This window comes from Alosa pseudoharengus, unplaced genomic scaffold (assembly GCF_046254945.1).
Source record: "Alosa pseudoharengus isolate Yale_2024_CS ecotype anadromous, Long Island Sound unplaced genomic scaffold, YU_APseudo_1.1 YU_APseudo_1.1_scf_8, whole genome shotgun sequence".
NCBI classification, from domain to species: Eukaryota; Metazoa; Chordata; class Actinopteri; order Clupeiformes; family Clupeidae; genus Alosa; species Alosa pseudoharengus.
Genome location: NW_027468870.1, coordinates 7797855 through 7819203, shown reverse-complemented (window position 1 = coordinate 7819203; position 21349 = coordinate 7797855). Strand labels below are relative to the sequence as shown.

Genomic DNA, 21349 nt, shown 5'->3' with positions numbered 1-21349 from the left:
TGTTCAGGGTGTGATTCGGGAACAGGGGGAGACGACCTCAATCGCAGCAGGAGAATAGTAACGGCAGACACACCGTGCCAAAAAAAATGAAGAGGAGGGAGAGGAGAGAGAGAGAGAGAGAGAGAGAGAGTCAAGGAAGCGGAGACAGAGAAAGAGACGATGAGTGAGTGAGAGAGAGAGACTGAATGAGATAGACAGGGAGAGAGAGAGAGAGAGAGAGAGAGAGAGAGAGAGAGAGAGAAAGCAGAGAGATGGAACCCAGTTTGGCTTTCTGCATTACGCTAAGAAATGTGGTGGCAAAACCAATAACACCATATCAAGTGATCTGCAGCGAAGCATGCTATTGTTTTGATGTGTGTCAATGGGATTCACTGACACCTGGTTATGTACCTAAGGCGTAATGTGATCCAATACACCAACAGCGTGTTCATGGCAGGCTGCAAATTGGCTGCCAGGCCAGCGCGCGCTACTCCATAATGCACGGCTGCTGGCACGCCACTCGCCACTCGCCAAGCAGCCGGGGCAGGCAGCGGGCAGATGAGATGAGATGAGATGAGATGAGATGGGCGCAGGTGCCCTGATGCCAGTCAGTCGGTCAGTCTGACGCCTCTTACCGTGTCTCCAGCGGCACGTTGCTGTTGAGCGCCCAGCTGTCCTGGAGCTGCACGGACTCGGGCGTGGAGGGTCCGTCCGCTGGGCCGCCGGCCTGGTGCTGGTGCTGGTGCTGGTGCGCGGCGTGGCCCAGGTTGCGGCGGCCGCCCGTGGTGGCGTGTGCGCTGCGGTTCAGGGAGCTGGCCGAGGACTGGTGGTGGCTGCTGTGCGGGGGAGGGAGGGGTGGACGCAGCGACTGGCTGTGGTGGCTGGACGAACCTGAATAGAGAGAGGGGCGAGAGACACAGCGGGAGGCCTGAGGTTTACTCACATGGCTAATTACCACGGCTAGGATCACTGCACTGGGAAAGCCTTCAAATAACACCATGCTTATTATATTGCTCCACTTAGAACCAGCTAATCAAGACTTTTTTTTTTAATTACTGTGCTGTTGAACTGCAAAATTATGAAGACAAGATAAAAATCTATATAGGAAAAAGGAGGAAGAATGTTTTAGTGCACGTTTAGAAATATGGATTATTTTTAGGGAACTTTACATTTTCACATATGCAGTAACCTATTCAAACTGTAATGATAAATGTGTTGTGGTATTGGGTGTGCACAAGTAAGCATTTATTGTTATTATTTATTTTCCTTAATATCTTGCCTAGGAGACAAATTATTGTAAGGACCATTAATGCTATTTACATACATCATTAAAGAGAGCAGTGCATTTAAAGCACAAAAAGTAGGATTCCAAATATTAATTAATGACAGTGAAAATTTCACTGGATAACATTACTACTGACGCTAAAATCTAAAATTTTTATATATTTATGCCAGAACATGCATACTTCAAATCTCATCTTTTGATGTTATCTGAGTGGTTATTAATTCAAACTAAATATAGTAGGCTTAAACATTGAGTTTATAAAAATATTATAAAACCTGTGGTTTACAGTTCCATATTAATGTATACATTTCTATGTACATCAAATAAATGCATATATCTGAAAATACCAAAAACATAATAACTAACAAACTATTTTATTTAAATACTGCTGTTCATATGCACATCCTCCTCACAATATATTTCTAGCTGCTGTATGGAACAGAATAGATGATCTGATTCTATAGAGAACAATAGATAAGACAATGTTTACTTTTCAGCTACGCCTCAACAATCACTGGTCAGTTCTATTCACAGGCTAGGATGTCTATTCTTTAACTTACACATTCAATTTCCACAGTTTATGTAAAATTATTCACACTAACTTCAATGTAGCAGTATCTAACTTCAATCTATTGTTTTCTTTATCCCATCAGTGTTTACTCAAATTTACATTTAAAAAAAGGGGCAAAATAAAGATTTGATTCGCCTGCATTGATCATAATCACAATTTTACGATTCTTGTATGTGAGAAACACCATTAGCTGAAGGTCGGACAAGCTTCAATTAAAATTCATCCAGCACCTTGTTTTTTTTATTTACATAGGCGAGGTTCTGGCTTCGAGAGGAGAGACAAACCTCCTTCTCCGACTCAAAGGCCTCATGTCTTGTGAGAGGGAAACACAGCGGCTCAGATGAAAGAGGGACTGGGGCCCAGAACAGATCCGCCACGGTTCCAGGTCCAGCGTGTGTAATCTGTCTCACTCCACTCCGTGGCAGAACAGGGGAAAATAGGCCTGCCAACAAAAGCCCAACTCTGCACAAAGACCCGAGGCTGAGAACTCCCGAGGAATATCAGCGGGCAACAATGGCTGTGCGGAGCTACGGATTATGCTATGTGACATGTCCATCAAAGCCTCCCCCTCTTCCTCACGAAACGCAATCCAGCCGAACTGCCTCACAAAAGCCATCGCGGGCCCTGCCGTTTAATGTGCTTTGATAACCTTGGCGAGGTGCGGATCCAAGGTTTTCGCCTTTTGTTTTTTCCCCTCTGAGGGACCCACGGTTAAAACAAGAATTGAAGCGACAGCCATAGACTGCTATTAACTGGCCTCTGAATAGGCATGTGATGGTGGGGGACATATCTAATGGTCCGTAAGGAGATTGCTTCAGCCAGGATCCGTCGCTTTAACATGGGCAAAAAAAACGGCACAGTCATGCTGGGGGCTCCTGGAGAGTGAAGCCAGTGGACGAGGTCAAGACAAAGACCCTCTCCTCATGGGAGAAACACAAACTACAGGCCTGATCAGCACCCGTGGAAGCAAAGTCACTACAGTAATGCTCAGATTACAGCTGTATACCACAGGCATGCCTTTTATTAGGCTACTGTATTATGTGGAATGGCCTCCGACACACACGCACGCACACACACACACACACACACACACACACACACACACACACACACACACACACACACACACACACACACACACACACATTAGGCCTCACTCAACACCGAAATTCACAGATCCCTGAGGGCTGTGGTGAAGAGGCGACCACTCTCACACACATGCTGGTATGGAAGGCCCGCACTGTATATTTTCTGTGTTGAGGGGCTGGGTGTTAGGATGGGGCGTCGTACTGTATGCAATGCCGGAACACTGAGGCCAGTGAGATCATGGAGGAGGTAGATCTAAAATGGATGTCAGTACACAGCGATGTGGCTGTGGTACTCAGATATAATCACAGATCATTGAAAAGCACATATCCACACACGTACAGAAATCAGTGTTTCCCATACATTGACTTATTTGTGGCGGCCCACCACAATATCAACATTGACCACCACACAATGATTTTCCAGGTTGTACAAAATTGTGCTTAAATCTGGTTCATCATAACCATGCTACGCTAATTTGTTAAAAACTTTTAAATTCAAGTTAATTCTGCAAACCTACCCCCACAAATAGAACACACACACACACACATTACGCTTTTCAGTTATGGGTGAAATGCTGCCAGTCTCGCTTCGTGTGTGAAAGCAGTTTGAGTGAGGGGAGCTCACCACAATGGGGCGAGACACTGTTGTTTACCACCTCAGATGTAATTCTCTATATTCCCCAAACACCCCATGAAATACCAAATAGATTCATAATATGTTTACTGTTTCTATTATTCAAAGTAAACAAGAGCTGTAATAACTAGAGCTCTCTACGAAGCTTAACAATAATTATGAACACCTTGTCTTTCACCAAACCATGCAATGGCCCCATCATTTGAAAATATCGTCCCCTCATTTCGCCATCATGTTTTCACACAAGACAGACAGCTTCTTATGTATCACTGAGTCAACGCACAAATCTACTTATTGCTCTCTAGAAATTAAGAGTTTCTCTTTCACAGTGCATACTGCGCGCAACTGTGTTCTGTGGTAATCCTTTCATTCAAACTTAGTTATGTCGTCAACCCCCCGCCGTGCTAAGCAAGTCTTAGCTGATGATGGATTCTGTCTAATAACAAATCCTTCAGATGCAGATGCGCGATCTGCTGTTGTATTCTAGCACAGCCGAGTTCATTTGACATTTGTGTGGCTGTGTCATGAGCTTGCAGCCTTCCTTTCAGCCCTGCGATTTATTGGGATGTGAAACGGCTGTGAAGTCATTCCATCCTTTCGGCTGACACTCATTTCTCTGTGCGATCCTCAATGCCGCGCCCCGCTTTCAAAATGTGTTTTCGTCCCAAAGCTTTCCGTTCCCCACCATTTAACAGTGTTTATGAATAATTGAGTCTTGATCCAGTGAGCAAACCTCGGTGGCAGACAACACCGAGACTGTTGCGGCTTTTGAGAGGCCTATTTCTCAGGCTCTGACACATCCACCCGGTTCCTGTTTCTCATCACATTCTGCTTGAGAATCTGTGTTTGGTTCAAAGGCAATTTGGATTCTGATTAAAGAATTGTCGAGTCCCTGTGCTCAAAGCGTGAGGAGCAAGAGAGAAAGATCAGTATGTTGCGAGAGAATAGCTCACATACAATAGCGAAAAATAACTAAAGAAAAAGTATTTTCTTTCTTCTTTTTTTTTTTTTTAAAGTGACAACCCTACCAAGCAGTAATTAACTATTTGTATTTTTCCCCAGAATGACATTTTCTCCAAAAGGCTCCAAAGTTTCAGAGAGCACAGTGCAGAAAAAATACCAAAAAAATACAAAAAGAGAAAACTAAAATCCTGCGTAAGAGTAAATTACAATTGAGAGGCAACCCAGAGAGAGGTAGAGGTGTAGCACAAGAGCTTGGTGGGAGGGGTGGGCGGCTGAGGCTGAGGCTGCTGCTGCTGCTGCTGGTGCATGGCAATGGCGAAATTACTGCAGCAAGGGATGACAAGGATTAAAATAAATTGCCCAACGTGAGCAGCGGGAACCTTGGAAAAACAATACCAGTAAAAGCATAAATGTCAATTTGGAATGATAAAAGACTCAATCTGTATGTGGCAGGGGAGGCCCCTAGATACTCTCAGGTAATAGAAACTGTGAATTTTGCTGTGACTAAGGCTGCTTAAAATATAAATGAGATGGCGTGATTGGTGAAATGTCTTTCAGTTTCTTTCACATTTATTCACCCCTTTTCATAAACAGAAGCTCTGTGAATGTCCTCCAGGATAGGCCAGAGGCGTAGACGGCTTATTGGACTCCCATGTTATAGCATCTCCTGTCTCACAGTGGGTTCACACACACACCGCAAACTCACCAATCCATATCTGAGGACAACATTGTATGGATAGAATTGTAGAACTGAAGAATTGCATAAATATAGATTCATATGTTTCAATATGGATACTGATAACAATTTCTGAGTGACATGTTGTTGTTTTATTTCTACAAATATTTAAAATACAGAATTTCAGATATACTGAAACTGTAGGTTTACTTTTCAGTTCCTTGACACTGCTACACTCTTTGGATGCACATATCTGTTTCTTCTATTTCTTTGTTTAATTTGCTGAATTTTTCCATAACACTAAGAAAAAACATAAATGTAATACACACTTAAAATATAAATCATAACAGCTAATCAAAACATTTGTATTACACATTGCAGCAACTTAAATGTAAAATAGACATGAACAATAGTCAGCTGTTCTTGTGCTTTATATAATAGCCAACTTAATTTTGCATTATTTTTGTTTTGCTTTAAAAGAAACGCTCAAAGTATCTTTTAGTATTTTTAACCTATTTTTTATTTCAGTAGTGTCCTACTGTATTATTATTTTTTAACACTATTTATTATTATTATTATTATTATTATTATTATTATTATTATTAATCATAATAATAATAATAATATTTTATTATTATATATTTTTTAATTATTATTATTTATTTTACTTTTTTGTTTCTGCAAGTGTTCACTGTATCAGCCCGTATAATGAATCTGAAGGAAATATAAACAGCTAAAAAGAAATATAAACAGCTAAAAAGAAACATCAACTAGAAACTAGACAGCAAGGTAGGTTTTAATATTAGTATATAAACTAAGGTCGTGACAGAACACCGACATCACCTAGTCCTCAACTGTGTAGGCATGCTTAAGCCTCTGTGGTCTTTTTTGTCATTAGATTTATTTTGTTCTTACTTTTTTGTTCTTACATTTATTTAGTTCACAGTCAGATGCGTCGGCTGACTTTTTTTAAAGCACATGAGCTTTGACTCTGTTGCAGACATCAGCATTAAATCTGATTATATGGTTGCCAGATACCTGTCTGAAGATTAGAACAAACATACTAACTGAAACACTAAGACTGTTTTTTGTTGTTTTTTTAAAAACTTTTTGGCATTTAGGGTCTTTAAGGAACTATTTATTTTAGTGATACACTGCTCATCTTCCGTCAAACACTGGTCAAACTGGATATTTTTTTTTCATGATTTATACCGGTACACTATGCATGACTTATATTACAGATATTGATTTTCTTACATAAGAGTGCTTAGGACTGACTTTAGTATAACAAACATCCATCATTCTCAAAATGAAAAGAGAAAATAAAGCAGCAATGCTATTTGTTATTCTGTTTGTGTCAGAAATCAATTGCTGTACCCATAATCAAAATGTTCGATGTAGAGAGAACAAACTTTTAATAACAGAAATAGATGAAGACAGGCACAAAGGCCCTGAGGATCATTTTGACATTACAGCCTAAAAACCTTCACAGCAAAATGTCTTTGGGCCTGATTTACTACAGATTTGTGTGTGCAAAGACATCAGTCAGGATGTCAAAGCTGGTGTACTATTGCTAGTCATAGTATTTTGATATCCACAATCCCCGTTATAACCTGTTGGAGGATCAGAGCTAACATTTGGGGAATTATCAGGTTGCTTTGTGTATCTATTTAGCAAGAGCAATGGGGCCCAAAGAGCACACTGCTCATGGTGGATCAGTGTCAGAGTGAAGAGTTACAAAAGCTAGATTATGCAGTAGCATGTTGTAAATGCTTCCAGTGAAGAAGCTGTGCTGTCAGTTCTCTAAGGACTTGTAGCAGGGGGGATGGAGAGCTGGCCAAGGGGCACAAAGTCAACACTATCAGGGGAGGGTCTGTTTAATACACACACACCCACACACACACACACACACACACACACACACACATACACACACACACACACACACACTCACTCACTCACTCACTCACACACACACACACACACACACACACATACACACTCACTCACTCACTCACACACACACACACACACACACACACACATACACACTCACTCACTCACTCACTCACTCACTCACCACACACACACACACACACACACACACACACACACACACACACACACACACACACACACACACACACACACACACACTCACTCACTCACTCACTCACACACTCTCACACACACATACACACACACCATCCACAACAGCTGAGTATATGTGATCGCCAAAGGACACAGAGAGCTCGGCAACAGAGCGTGCTACTTAGCCTAGTCCCCTTGATCAGTCTCCCTTCATCTCCGAGGCTTAATTAAAAACCCAGAGATTGGAGCACTTTAGTGCTAATGAAAAATAAAGAAGGAAGGCGGTTGTGGTAGTGTGGGAAGACGACGCAAGAGGCAAGGATTCAAGGATTCAGAGCACAATATTTCTCTGCCTCATCTACTCAGCCCAGCTAATTACACAAACAACTGTCCTTTCACTGCCAAAGCCAGAGAGACAGACCAGTAAATTCGCCCTGAAACACCCGAACATGAACTAGATAACATTCATTACATCTGTGGCATCAGCATTATTTATTTAAATACTCAGACGGCACATATGAAAATGCTTTTGTTCCCAAAGACACAGAGAAATACGGGGGTGGGGGGGTGGGGGGGGGGGTGATCAAACATTCAGAGACACAAACCTCTTGTGATTTCCGTGTTAGGATTTTTTTTTTTCCAACGAGACAAGATACCAGAAATAGTTAGTAGGGGGGAAAGACAACATATGAATAATGTATCGGCTGTATTAGTGTGCTAAGAGCTAAACTCTTTCCAGGAGCACTGGAGCTAATGCTGCTCAGATGCAGTTCTTCACACATGCATACACACACACACACACACACACACACACACACACACAGGCACGCCTGGTGTGGGCTTGCTCGCGGGGGTTGGGGGCAGACCAAAGAGGAAGGAGAGAAAAAGCCAGAATGAGAGGTTGAGGAAAAGAAAGAGGAAGACAGTAGAAGAGAGAGGTGGGGCGTGGGGGGGGGGGGGGGGGGGGTGAACAGGCCCCAAAGACACATTGAGGAGCACCATGCCAGAGACACCCCATCTCCTCCAATGACACCTCTGAGACTCTGGGTAAGGGGGGAATAGCACATGCATGCATATGCTGCCTGCTACCCAGAACAGTGCAGTACAGAGTCAGATAGATAGAGAGAGAGAGCAAGAGAGAGAGCGAGAGAGAGAGAAAGAGAGAGAGAGAGAGAGAGAGAGAGAGAGCGAGGAGAGCACCATCAGTGCATACCAATCACACCCTAGCACCCAAGCTGGATGGCAAACAGATATGGTGGAGGCAGAGCGGAGCTTCACATGCTTGGAGGATATGGGGGCAAGGTCTCTAGCTTCACTGGGACACACAACTCAAAGTAATAAATAAAGAATATATTCACAAAGCCAGTATCAGACTAGTCACCACTGCATAACTCTTCACATTATAGTGAGTGGTGAACAGTACTCACTAACATCGTTTATCAAAATCACATCTGATATCATTATGCCAGTGAATTAAATTTCCAATGCTTTTATCAAGGCATATATCCAGATTTGTATGATAAGTGGTATACTGCAATATGTGTTATCTACACATTATCTACCATGATTCCTTTTCTGATATTAACAATACACAAAGACTTCAATGTAATACGGACAAAATCACAACTGGCCACTGCTGGCAGAAGCATGTTGGATATTCCAGCTTTTATACACGGATGAGAGGAATCAATTATTAAAAAGGTAGTGTCTGGGTTTTTGACATGTGGAATAGTCTGGAAATACTGCTACACCTAAAGGGAGAACAGGCTATAGCTTGAATCTATTACAGACAACTATGGAATAATTCATTCTAAGGAGCCAGTTCTAGCAGTATTTGCAATGACATTTAAACACAGGAAACTGGAAATGTAGGTTAGGCCCTCTTACTGTACTGTACATGTAATCTAAACACTATTAATGTGAAAAGCTGCCATACTATTTGATGCATTTATCTTGGAGTAAAATTAGTGCAATGAAACTCTACAGAGAATATGGAGCTTTCAGAAAAAGACGGTATATGAGAAATTGTTACTCATTTAACATAATTATATTAGGTTGCTGAATGTATAATAAATCTTGCAAATAAAAATATGCAAAAGATGAAAGATAAGAAAACAAGTCACAAATCTTTTATGTAAATCTAGATTTTGTTTCTCATAATACACTGATTATTATTGATTATACACTGATTATACACAATTATACACTGGTTATAATACAGCCGTTGATTGTGTAATGTTTCTGACTATTTTTTATCCAAACAGGATAAAAATGTTTTAATAATTTACTCTAGTTTATAGTTATACCTGTATTCATATTCCTTAAGGACAAGTTTAATAGCCTATCGTAGGATAGTATCCAAAGATTATAGAGCGCTCCGCTTTAAGATCTTTGATAGTACCCCCAAATTAATTAATATAAAACCTTTTACTCAATCTTTTATTAAACTCACAGCAACTGCAAGATCATTATACAATTCGTACAAATTCAGGGAAATGAGAAATAAATGCTGATGATGTATGTTCATACTGAGTATAATGGTCTGCAAATGTCCTACATCTGTAATAACTGAAATGGACTGTACTGCAAGGCTGCTATTTGCACTGATAGCTACTGTGTGCTTCTGAGCAAACTGAATAAATCATATCCATGGGGAATGATGCAATAACAATGAGGGACATAGTGGGTTGTAGAAACTATGCAGAAACAAGTCACGTTTATAATGTGACATAAATATAAAGGTGAATGGTGTAATTTGTGGTCCCTGTAGACAAACTTGTACATGTACTCACACAAATGAGTTCTTTCCACACACACACACACACACACACGAACACACACACACGAACACACACACACACGCACACACACACACACACACACACACACAAACACAGATGTGCACACATACACACACTTTCTCACACACGTTCTCTCTCTCTCTCACACACACACACACACACACACACACACACACACACACACACACACACACACACACACACACACACATTTAACTCAAAGCAGGGTCATTGAAAAAAATATGTTCTGTGTGTAGGAATTTACTTTCTCCAAAAATTGAAAAGAAATTATCTGTATACTTCTATATCCACAAAAAAGAAAATATCTACAATCGCTTCTTTAAGGCAACCTGACATATTCAATATCCACGGATTCCCATCTTGAGTAAACAACACACTGAAGGTTATAGATGGGGGGGGAGTAGCTGCCAAAATTTGGTCTGGATATACTTTTCTTACAGTTCAAGGTCCATGCAAGGAAAAGCTCCCATTTTCATTTAAATGACTTGATCTCCCTGACCCCAATTCTCTGGGGTGGTGGCACGACACTGAATAAAACCTCAACCGTCTGGCCCTCCCTCCTCGCTCAGATGGACTTCGCCACAGACAACGTGTGATGGAGGACAATCTTCTCGTGCTGGCATTCAGACAGTGGGGTGTCTCTCTCGTCCATTCACATTAGATAACATATGGCCTCTCTCGCAATAGGCCATACCCTTTCAACATTAAAGGTGCGTTGGATTTTGGGAAGGATAACCTTGGTTTTTAGATAATAAATGAAACTATCTTGGTGGCATAATAATAATGGTGAGAATAATTTACAAACAAAACCTAAAACAGAAGTCTTAGGGCAGCATATTATATCTTAACTGACATTACTTTAAATTGCACTTTCAAAAATATATACACTATATATAATATATATAATGCAAAAACATGTAAATATATCTGGCTCAATATGAAGATATACCATCTCACTGTTATTTCAACCACAACTTTTAGAAACACTGTAGCAAGACAACTAATATTAACCTGCAAATGCAATAATGTCAAGAAGCTGATCAGACCATATACAGTACTTAATTGAAGAATGTATGACAATTACCTATACAGTTTTATTTGCAAAACCAAATGGCACACTGCATAGATGCGAAGCATTACAAACATGATTGATCGTAATTAAAACTGATGATTAACCTACATATTAATAAGCTCATATGTTTTTATAATAATAAGCTAAATATTTTTTCCTTGATTTAAATTTATGATACAACAATGAGGCCATATTTATGGTTATTGTCAGTTTCACAAATAAGTAAATAACCAAATAAACACCAACAATTATGACAGTGGGATTCACATATGAGGGATATGTGCTCCCTCCATATTGCTTTGTGATTTTGGCATGACCCCAATTATATTTCTTTTACACTCCGTTTCATCCATCCTTAAGCTTCCATTTCGAGTTTAAAATAGACACACTCACACAAAAGCATTCACAGGAACAGCCAGGGAAAGAATGAAAAAAAGAAAAAAGAAAGAAAGGAAGAAAGGAAGAAAGGAAGGAAGGAATGCTATGCTATAATAGCTATGATTAAAAATGTTAACCCCTGACACATTGTGTTGTGTATCTCAGAAGGTGTTTCAAAGTTTCAAACTATTTCTCAGGCTAGAGTCTTGGTATGATAATTGAGAGACTGAGGTAGCCATTGCTGCATGCTAAGCCACATATTTAAGGTAAGGCATTTTAAAACACATGTTTAATCCAGTGAATATAACCATGGGAGCTTTTAACAGAGAACTGATGTGAGTGGAAGAGTACATTCAGAGTAATTTTATTGCATTAAAAACTACTGTATGTCACCAGCAATTTAGCCATTTTTTAATCTTATTCATAGTGAATTAGGGTGATTTGAAGAGACAGACACACAGAGAAAGAGAAAGGTAGAAACAGAAAGAGAGAGAGAGACATAGAATGAGAGAGAGAAAGAGAGAGAATGAGAAAGCGATAAAGAGAGAGATCGAGAGAGAGAGAGAGAAATATATGAAGCCAGTCAAAGACGCTGAGAGAGATAAAGAAGACAATGAGAGTCTCTCAGACATGGAGAGAGTGAGAGAGCAAGATAAAGAGATATATAGAGATAGAGAGAAGTACAGGAGGAGCCAGGGAGGAGAGGAGTGCCCTTACCCGCTGCGGGGGGCTGAGAGGAGGAGGGCGCGCAGGCCTGCAGCAGGTAGGAGTTAGGGGAGAACTCGTCATCGGCGGGGGGGTCCAGCATGGCATGGGACGAGCTGCCATCCAGCAGGGGCACCTGGCACTCCCTGATGGCCGCCGCGGCGGGGTTAGCGGGGGCGCCGGACGAGGAGGGCGGAGGAGGTGCAGGGGGGAGCAGGTTGGAGGATGGTGTGGGAGGAAGGGGGCGGCCTAAGGAGCACACACAGAGGAGAGGAGAGGGGGCCACAGGGTTACACATGGAACAGGGCAGGGGTGGGGGTGGGGGTGGGGGTGGGGGCTCGAGGGGGGGGGGGGGCACCAGGGTGGTCACTACAAGTACACCATACTACACTACACTACAACAACTGGGTAGTCAGATGGAGGAGCCACGGCAGTCTGAGCCCCAGACAAGAAGGCTGTGAAAACTAGCATGGAAAACTAGGGTTTTGTTTGTAGTTCTTGTAGTGCTTCTGAATGTGCTCACTTTGCTAATGTGATTCAGAGGGCCTGATTTGAACAAATTTATGTGCCCTTAAAAATGTCAACATATTGTAACAAAACAAAACATGCATATATAGCACATAATGCGTATGTACATGCATATAGCAAGTGGTTTTGACAACAAACACTAGAGACAACTCCTTTGACCACTGGTTCTTTATTCTGTTTTTTTTTTATGTTCTTCATTACAGGATTGTGTTTAACTTCTATCCTAAGTAGTAAAGTATTTGTTGTATGATTTACTAATACAGTGTGTGAGGTGTGAAATTCCTCGTTCAGGTCTCACATGCTTATCCCTATGGCAAAACAACCAAACCCCCACCCTCTAATCGAACTGCACAACAAGCCTAACAACTGTGGCCACAGCTACCATATACTGTAGACTGTGAGAGGAGCAGACAGACTACTGAGGTTTCTCTGAACATAAGAATCCTCTGAAGCACAGACAGAACTGCTCAGAATGTCTCAAATGACTGTGTGCTTTCATCTGCTGCCACTAAAAAAAGGGTTTGCTTTTACTGAAGGAATACAATTGTGCTGTAATTATGAGAAACAGTGGAGAAAAATACTGTATGTACCTTAATAGTGGAGAATAAAAATACTTTATACTGTATATTTTTCTCTCTAAATAATTGGTTACGTAGTTACTGGTTATAATAACAATGCCCACTTCCATGTTTTTACACTGTCGCGGACACTAGAGAAAATATGTAGCCTACTCTTAAGCCTGGATATGGCTAGAATGGCACATTCAATTAATACAATGTGGCACATGAGCCGAATGGCAGATGAACCAAGATGTATAGATGTCTGATGGGCTCTTATAGCCCTTGGAGAATGAACAGCTCTCAGATCCATTGTTAAGGGTCAGTACTTCAGTCTTGCTTCTTACGCCCAATGAGTGACACATCAAACGCTGAATTCTCTTCTTACCTGAAGAGGTAGCATGCCCTTCATTGCACACGTGGCTCAGACAAGTATGGAAGATAAAGAGAGATGCCACACACATCAGGTTCGCCACTTCACTATCCCACAGCCCATTTGGGTTGAAAACCAAGATAGAGTAAGGTAGGACTGTCAGGACCTGAAGGACTGCCCGCATTAGAGAGTGACAAATTGGGCAGTGAGTAGAGTGATTCATCACTCAGCCCCAGCTCCCCTCGGAGCGATCGAAGCAAACCCGCACGAGCAACCAGCAGAGATGAGCAGACGGGCCCAGAAACACATGCTCCGCTTTTTACATTGCACCTTCAGATCCTATGGCCGATGCTAACAATAAGTAGCTCGTACAACCCGAGTTTAAGTGCTTAAGGGGCTATTGTAAAGTGCCTTCGATAACAATTTCAATTGTTGTTGGCACTATATAGGTACATACATTTGAATGTAATCAAATGCAAGCAAATAGCTAGCACTAGGCTGAGCATAAGAATGAGCTGCATCCCCTTCTTCTAATATATTTTTGGAGTGAGGATGCTGACAGAGCCCCAGCTCAGACACTTAGCTCCATTTCAGCCCCAATGCTTTCTAATGTTCTACCATCCAACTACACTTCACCCACCCCACTCCAACCCATCCGTGCATTTGCAGTCAGGGTCTCTCATCCTCTACTCTTCTCCCCTCGGAGAAGTGGCCTGCTGGTCAGCCCACCCCTCCTCCTCCGCTCCCCTCTCCTCCCCTCTCCCCTGCTGTCTGCTCCAAGGCCTGTCCACGCGCAGCAGGCCAGCTCGTGACATCCGGCAAGAGTTTTATCGCCGCGGCATCTGCCAAAAGAACGCGCAGAGGCAGCGGCAGTGGCGGCAGCTGCCGAGACGTGCCGAGGCCCTCGCCCTCTCGGCTGCTGTGTAATTCCAGCCTGTCTTGCTGAAGGCAAGGTAAACCAGTCTCTGCCTGACAAATCGCAGAGCTGCTGGGTATAATCGCATCACGTCAGCCTTGAACTTACTTTCATGCAATGATATTAAAACCCACTATTCATTGTTGTGGTTGCATATCTTGTTATATTGCTGTAATCTTTTCCATTAGGTTTTTGGGAGACGGCATTTGGATTTGCTGAAACATATACAGTGATGCTGCTGTGTTGTAACGAGGCAGGGCCAGGATGAAAAACGCACAGAGACGCTGCTGTCTGGGGCTGCTGTGTTCTGAACGTCTGGCATGGAAAACTGTCTCTCAGGAGCTCAGTGCTACAGTGTGCTCGACTCCTCATGTTTTTTTCTGCCCCTCACGTTTGTGAGAAGCGAATTCTTAAAATTCTCTCATTTGCTTTTCAAAGTCCTCAGCCATCTCTCAGTTGGCAACAATAAAATGGCCTCTAACCTCAGCGCTGGCGGAATGCTTTGTGTTGACAGAATGGATCCCAAGGGAATCTTCAATAGACTCTATTGCCGATGAATTGCTGCATTAGTCGGTTAAAATATTGGCATTTTTACTGTGAATCATGATTCAATATTACCTCTGGCCTTAACCTAGGTTAACTTGAACATGAGGCGTTCTTCTGTAGGCTATTCATTATGCCACCAGTATTGTTAGGCACAACACAGGACTGACAAATATACTCTAAACAGAATGCTCACTGCTAATAATGAGCTGCTGGTTGGTAGAAGGGACATTTAAAGTCCAAACTGACCACCACACACTGCACGTTGACTTTATAATTAGACCAAAATAATTAAAAGTCAGTAAATGCAGTATGGCAGTCCATTTTGCCTTTGACAAATATATACTTTTGAACTTGGGTATTAAAGTGCTGTATCATCTCCAGTTCTTAATTCTGCTTTCAAATACCAGCTATAATTCCGGTCAGAGTCATCGTAATAGCAACACAAATCACAGAGTCATCGTAATAGCAACACAAATCATTTTCTACAGGGATAAATGTTGCTTGGGAAGTCACAGGGTGCCGTTATATGCAGTTATGCAGTTGTCTGGTTTCAAACCCTGACGTGATCCTGGTGCTATTCGATATGACAGCTTGCACTAATGCAATATGACACCGGTGTCAGAGAGATTTGACCTCTTCCTCTTTAAAATCCCTCAGAGGCAGAATACGTTGAGCTGATGTGTGGTCCATCAGTTTTCTTTTTTCAGTGCGGCCACAAAAGTTTTTTAACAGACACACATGCACCACTAACACTTTTCACAGTATGACTCAACCAGCGCAACTGTCGAGAACGACTTTGTAGTGACTGAGTGTAACATGATGGGGGCTCGTGTGCCATCGAGTGTAAACATACCCGTGTTTACCAACAACTCAGCATCCGCTCACACTCCCCCAGTGAAATCAGCCCTCATCGCCCGAGCTCTGCTAGCTTGTTAACGGGAGCTGTAGACTGGTTGTGATTCGCCGGCACTGTGGGTCACCACTGCCATAACCAACATGGGGGACCGCACTTCAGGACTCCCCTCCCACCATCACATGTTGGCTTTTAATAAATGTACGATATAAATTACTAATCACATTACCAGCCACGCCGCTGCGTTTGAAGTCAGCATGTGGAGAGAGAGAGAGAGAGAGAGAGAGAAATGCTATTTTTATCCTGTCGCAAATGAAACAAAAGTGCCCTACTTTTTCTCTCTCCAGCCCCCTTACTGAAAGGCTGCCCCCCCACCCCCTCCCTGTCTTACTTGCCTCCATCCAACCATCTGTATGCTGTCCCCCCAACCCGATGTGGGAAGTCTTGGAGATTTATCTGCTTCTGTGAGGTTCAAAGAAGCTGGGAAATCAGATTCCTCCTCAGAGTGTGAGCACATCACTAACACCCCCCACCACACACACACACACACACACCAAGAGCCCCATGACCAGTTTTAATTTCATATCTTTTCCTGTTTGAACTTAACTCTGACAAGAAAGTCTTCCCTTCCCTTACTCCATCTCTCCTCTCCTATTGTCCTATTGAAGCGGAGTGGATCCCTTTTCACTCTGCAAAAGTGTTTCCCAGATGCTAGCAACAAGAAGCTCTCATCAACCAAAAGGAAGATTAGAAAAAAATGTAACTGTTGCCTTTGAAGTGGGAGATAGATTTGGTCACAGACACACCATATTGATGCCTTTTTTGAAGCAGGTCCCAGTGGTAATGACTTCTGAGTCACTGGCTTCTGATGGTACACTTATCACATGATGATTACACACTATTCTAATGAATTTAGCACTGAAACGGAGCGCTTGCTCTAAATTCACAACACGGAATAAGAGACTGATGAATCACGCTTTCATTATCCTCTACCCTGGTATACACCACAGCCTGGCCATACAAACAAACACATATGCAGCTTATCACACACACATACACACTCACACAGACACACACACACAGACACAGACACATACATACACACACACACACACACAAACACACTCACACACACTCACTCACTCACAATCTCTCTCTCTCTCTCTCTCTCACACACACACACCCCCACAGCAGTAATTTGGTGTCCTACTAATAAATTATTAAAAATAAACCCATGCTGTCCAGTGTAATAAACGTAAGCAGCGCTGAGTTATGCAGCTGCAAGGCAGATGCCAGTCCCACCCGACACCACTGGCAGCCATGTCAACTGGCGTCTGGAGGGCCGACGCTCCTGCCTGGGGGTGGGAGGTGGGGGTTGCGTGGGTGGGGGGTCGGGGTGATGGTGGTGCCACCCGTCTCTGGTCATTATTGTAATAAATGCCCTGGCCCTGCAGGTACAGAACAGAACAGGCGTCCACAGGCGCGCCGGGGACAAAGGGGCACAGCGGGCACAGCGGGCACAGCCTCGGCTGCAGGGCAGGAGTGATTGGCTCATACCCATGGCACTGAGGCAAGTGCAGCGCGGCTTTGCATCATCGGCGCCCCGGGAGAGGAGGCTCGGTGGCGGCTCCCCCTACAGGGACCTGAAGCCAGCCGGAGCCTGCTGCTGCCTCATACAGCACAACGCAGCGCAGCATAGCACACTGATGCAACACTCATACCAATAAACACTGAGCTGCCTGGAGAGGGATCTTTGTTTTATACACACACACACACACACACACACACACACACACACACACACACACACACACATGCATAGAGCCATAGACACACAAATGTAATCCTTAAATGAAATGCTAAATATAGCACAGAGACATGATGAGAGATGGGGATAAAAGTAGAGTGTAAACAGAATGTAAATGAGCACAACCATGAGGTTGTGAGAAGCAGAGCTATAGCACTGTGGATGAAGGCCATTTTTTATTTGTTTGCTCATACTTGCATTGGCCAGTGTAAATTGTTGGTTGTACAATACTCAGTTTGGGAATTATTAACTCATAAAGAGAATATATGGGAATTATACTAATTGCAGGATGGACACACGCCTTCCCTCAAATTTGTGATGTAGGCTAAGGGATTTTAAAAAAACCTTCCACCTTACAGTTTTGCCAGCGACTGGCTATACTTCTATTTCTGAAAACTGATAGGTCGATTTCATTGGTGTTACATGTTTAGTAACATCAGGACTAAGTATTGTAATTGTGGATTTGGTGTCTAAACAGAGAAGCAGGTGAACAAGTAGAGGTACGCAGACAGGCTTATGTCTTAAATTTAGAGACAGAGGGGACATGGTCACAAGGATTTCTCAAACACCTGCCATTATTCTCATACAGGATTAACACAACCCTGTGGTGAAAAAAATCTTCAACAGCATAATGCTCTTGAGCAGATGGAATACAAAGGAAGAGACCAGCAGAAACAGAGAATAAATGAAGGCACACAACACCATGCACACCACTCACTCTAACTTTGATTGCAATCACCATACAGGCACCGCGCGCACTTTGGGAGCGTCCTCTGATATTTCATTTGATAGATGGAATAAAACCGCGGAGAGAAATCGACAGAATCCATAATGCGGCATCACGCAACGACGAATGCAGCTGAAATCACAACGATGGACAAAGTCTACAATAAACTTTTTTTTTCAAAATCAACACGACCATTATGTTTTCTGGTAGTGATATAGACAGCGTGACCCCCCCCCCCCCCTTTAACATATTCATGAAAACGGTAGAAGGCTATTTAATAAAATGTTTATGAACACCTAAAAGTTGGAGTGCGTTGCCGATTAAAATGCTAGCCTACTTTGAATACAAGCGTTGTAAACATGGTCATAATAACCAATGATGTAGGCATCAATGAACTCATAAAATCGTAAATAGGTCACCCAAACAAGTACTGTCAGAAGAAACTTCAGCAGTGCATCAAAAAGAAGACAGACTTGACTACTGACATGAGAAATGTATCCGATCTATTCACCAGCGATTTTGAGAGGGGAGGAAACAAACATACCTTTTCTTTTCTCCATACTGCTCACCCGGGGTTTCTACTCATCCGGCAGATCGTAACATTCCTCCAGAATCTCTCCTCTAAGCTCGAAGAAAACACCGCGGCTTTCCTCTGTGTACTCGCGCAATTCAAAGAAGCGAAAGGCGTAAATGAACAACAACGTAAACAGTCGAATTGTTCTTTCTTAATGCGTGTCTACAAAGTCTCTCTGATAGCTATTACAGCCGGTAACATGACAAACGTACAGGTAAGCTCCGGGCAGGTCAGAACGATTCACAGACTGGCACGAGCAGAAAGCTCGCGCGTAACGGTGAGAGCAATGTGAGCGTGGAGGCACAGAGCTGATTTGAATTTGAGCCCCTCCTGCACCAGCAGCATCTCTCCCTCTCGCTCTCTTCTCTCCCTCTCTCCTTCCCTCCTCGCGTCATCTGTATCTCCCCTATCAATTTTTCTTCTCTGTCAGCCACAAGTTTCCAAAGGACAAAATGCAGTCTACGGTTTTAAAGGGGTTCTTGTACACACTGACCACGTTCAGTCAGTCACCAATGGCACAAGCACTGTTGTAAGCATTCAGATCTAAAAAAACAGAATGATGTAATTAATTGGTCCCCACCTACTAAAGACAGACACACCATTCAAACAATATGCAACAGTGTGTAAATATTGATATAATGTTCATTAATTGATATGACAGAATTGTAGGCACAGATTTTTTTATTTTTCACTTGGTGCATCTCACCAGGGTTTTTTTTCAAGATTTTCAAACTATACTGACAACAACTGAGAAAATCTTCAATATTTCCACTGAACAGCGGGAACACAATTGACAGAGTGCCACAAATGCAGCAAATACACAGAGCATCAGGTCTCTTTATAGCACTAGACAGCAATCATCACTAATCAAGAGCAGGAAAATGTCTCTCTTCTCTTGCTCCGGCACCTTCTACTGCGTGGCAACACCTCGGCTGCTTCCAGGAACCCTCGCTATTGTACGACAGCACAAAGAGCGAGCGCTCCACACTCGTGGGCATTTTCCCCTCATTACCCGAGACAGGCCTCGCTCGCCTGCCACAGTCCTCAAAGCGCCAGGCTCCGCGCGAATGGCTGCTCTGCCAGAGACACAGCCTGGCAAGGGGTGGTGGTGAATTATGAACAATAGTGCTCGGAGCAAGGAGAAGGAGGGGGTCGGGGAGAGAAGGAGAGGGTATGGAGGGAGAGAGAGAACGAGAGATAGAGTGATGGACAGAGAGAGCTGAGGATTTGGTGGGAGTGGGTGGGGGTTAGAGGGCTCCAGTCTTTAGATCAGCCATTCAATCTCATGACTAGAAGTGGTATTAAAATGATGGCAGATACACAGTATGTGCTTTATGTACTGTATGCTTCATCTGTTGACTTTCCCAGAGATGTTATTACCTATTTTCATAAGGGCACATACTTTTGAAGAGGAATTACTCAACCAGCCCATTCAAGTAGTAGCACTGTGTTAATTAGCACTGGGCTCAGTATTGCTGTAGGGAGCAGGTAACAAACACTGATTTTACTCTAAACTCAAATCCGTAGCATTCACTACAATCACACAGGCAAGGGGAACAGACTCACACCACACTTACTTCAGAGTCAGACAGACTTACCAACCCCCCCCCCCCCCCACACACACACACAGAGTATATAAACATCTCTTGAGAGCGACGTGCTAAAACATGTCTTGGCTTTTGACATGTAGTTCTCTCCAGTGGCCATTAGAAACATGAGTCAGCCCTTTCGCTCCCTATCCTTCACAAACACACACACACACACACACACACACACTCAATAAACAGACTAGAATGGACCAGGTTCTGTTCATGTCTGTTTGAAAAGGCAAAAGAAAATCTATCAACAACATTGACCCAATTATTGTTAAATCTCTGGTGGATATCATACACACCCATACCAACTGAACCCTAAAACATATACACAAACATAATGCACATCATAAATTAATCACTGTGTGTCCTGCAAGCATGGACTTGTAAAATTATTTCCACAAACTAAGACAAAAAGAAAGTACTGGAAAAAGTTTGCAGTGGCCCAATAAAATGTACTTTGTTATACTGGCAAAGCAGTCAGGTGGTTGATCCATGTGGCCAATTTTGACAAAGTTGCTGTGATATAATTGGTGCCACAGGCAATAGCTCATCCCATGGGCTCAGTCACTGGAACAAGAACATTACCTCTCGTAATGACCCTCTCGAAGT

The 21349-nt window shown here is 42.8% G+C and overlaps 1 protein-coding gene across 5 annotated transcripts in view; it reads right to left on the bottom strand.

Moving 5' to 3' along the window:
* Positions 1-21349, bottom strand: part of tenm2b (teneurin transmembrane protein 2b) — a 153215-nt gene that overhangs the window by 54008 nt on the left and 77858 nt on the right. For all 5 annotated transcript variants that reach the window (XM_076275115.1, XM_076275117.1, XM_076275118.1 and 2 more), the window contains 2 exons: positions 12277-12513; positions 615-870 (listed from right to left, as the gene is read on the bottom strand). In XM_076275115.1, coding sequence (XP_076131230.1) covers positions 615-870; positions 12277-12513 — 493 coding nt within the window. The remainder of the gene's footprint in view (positions 1-614; positions 871-12276; positions 12514-21349) is intronic.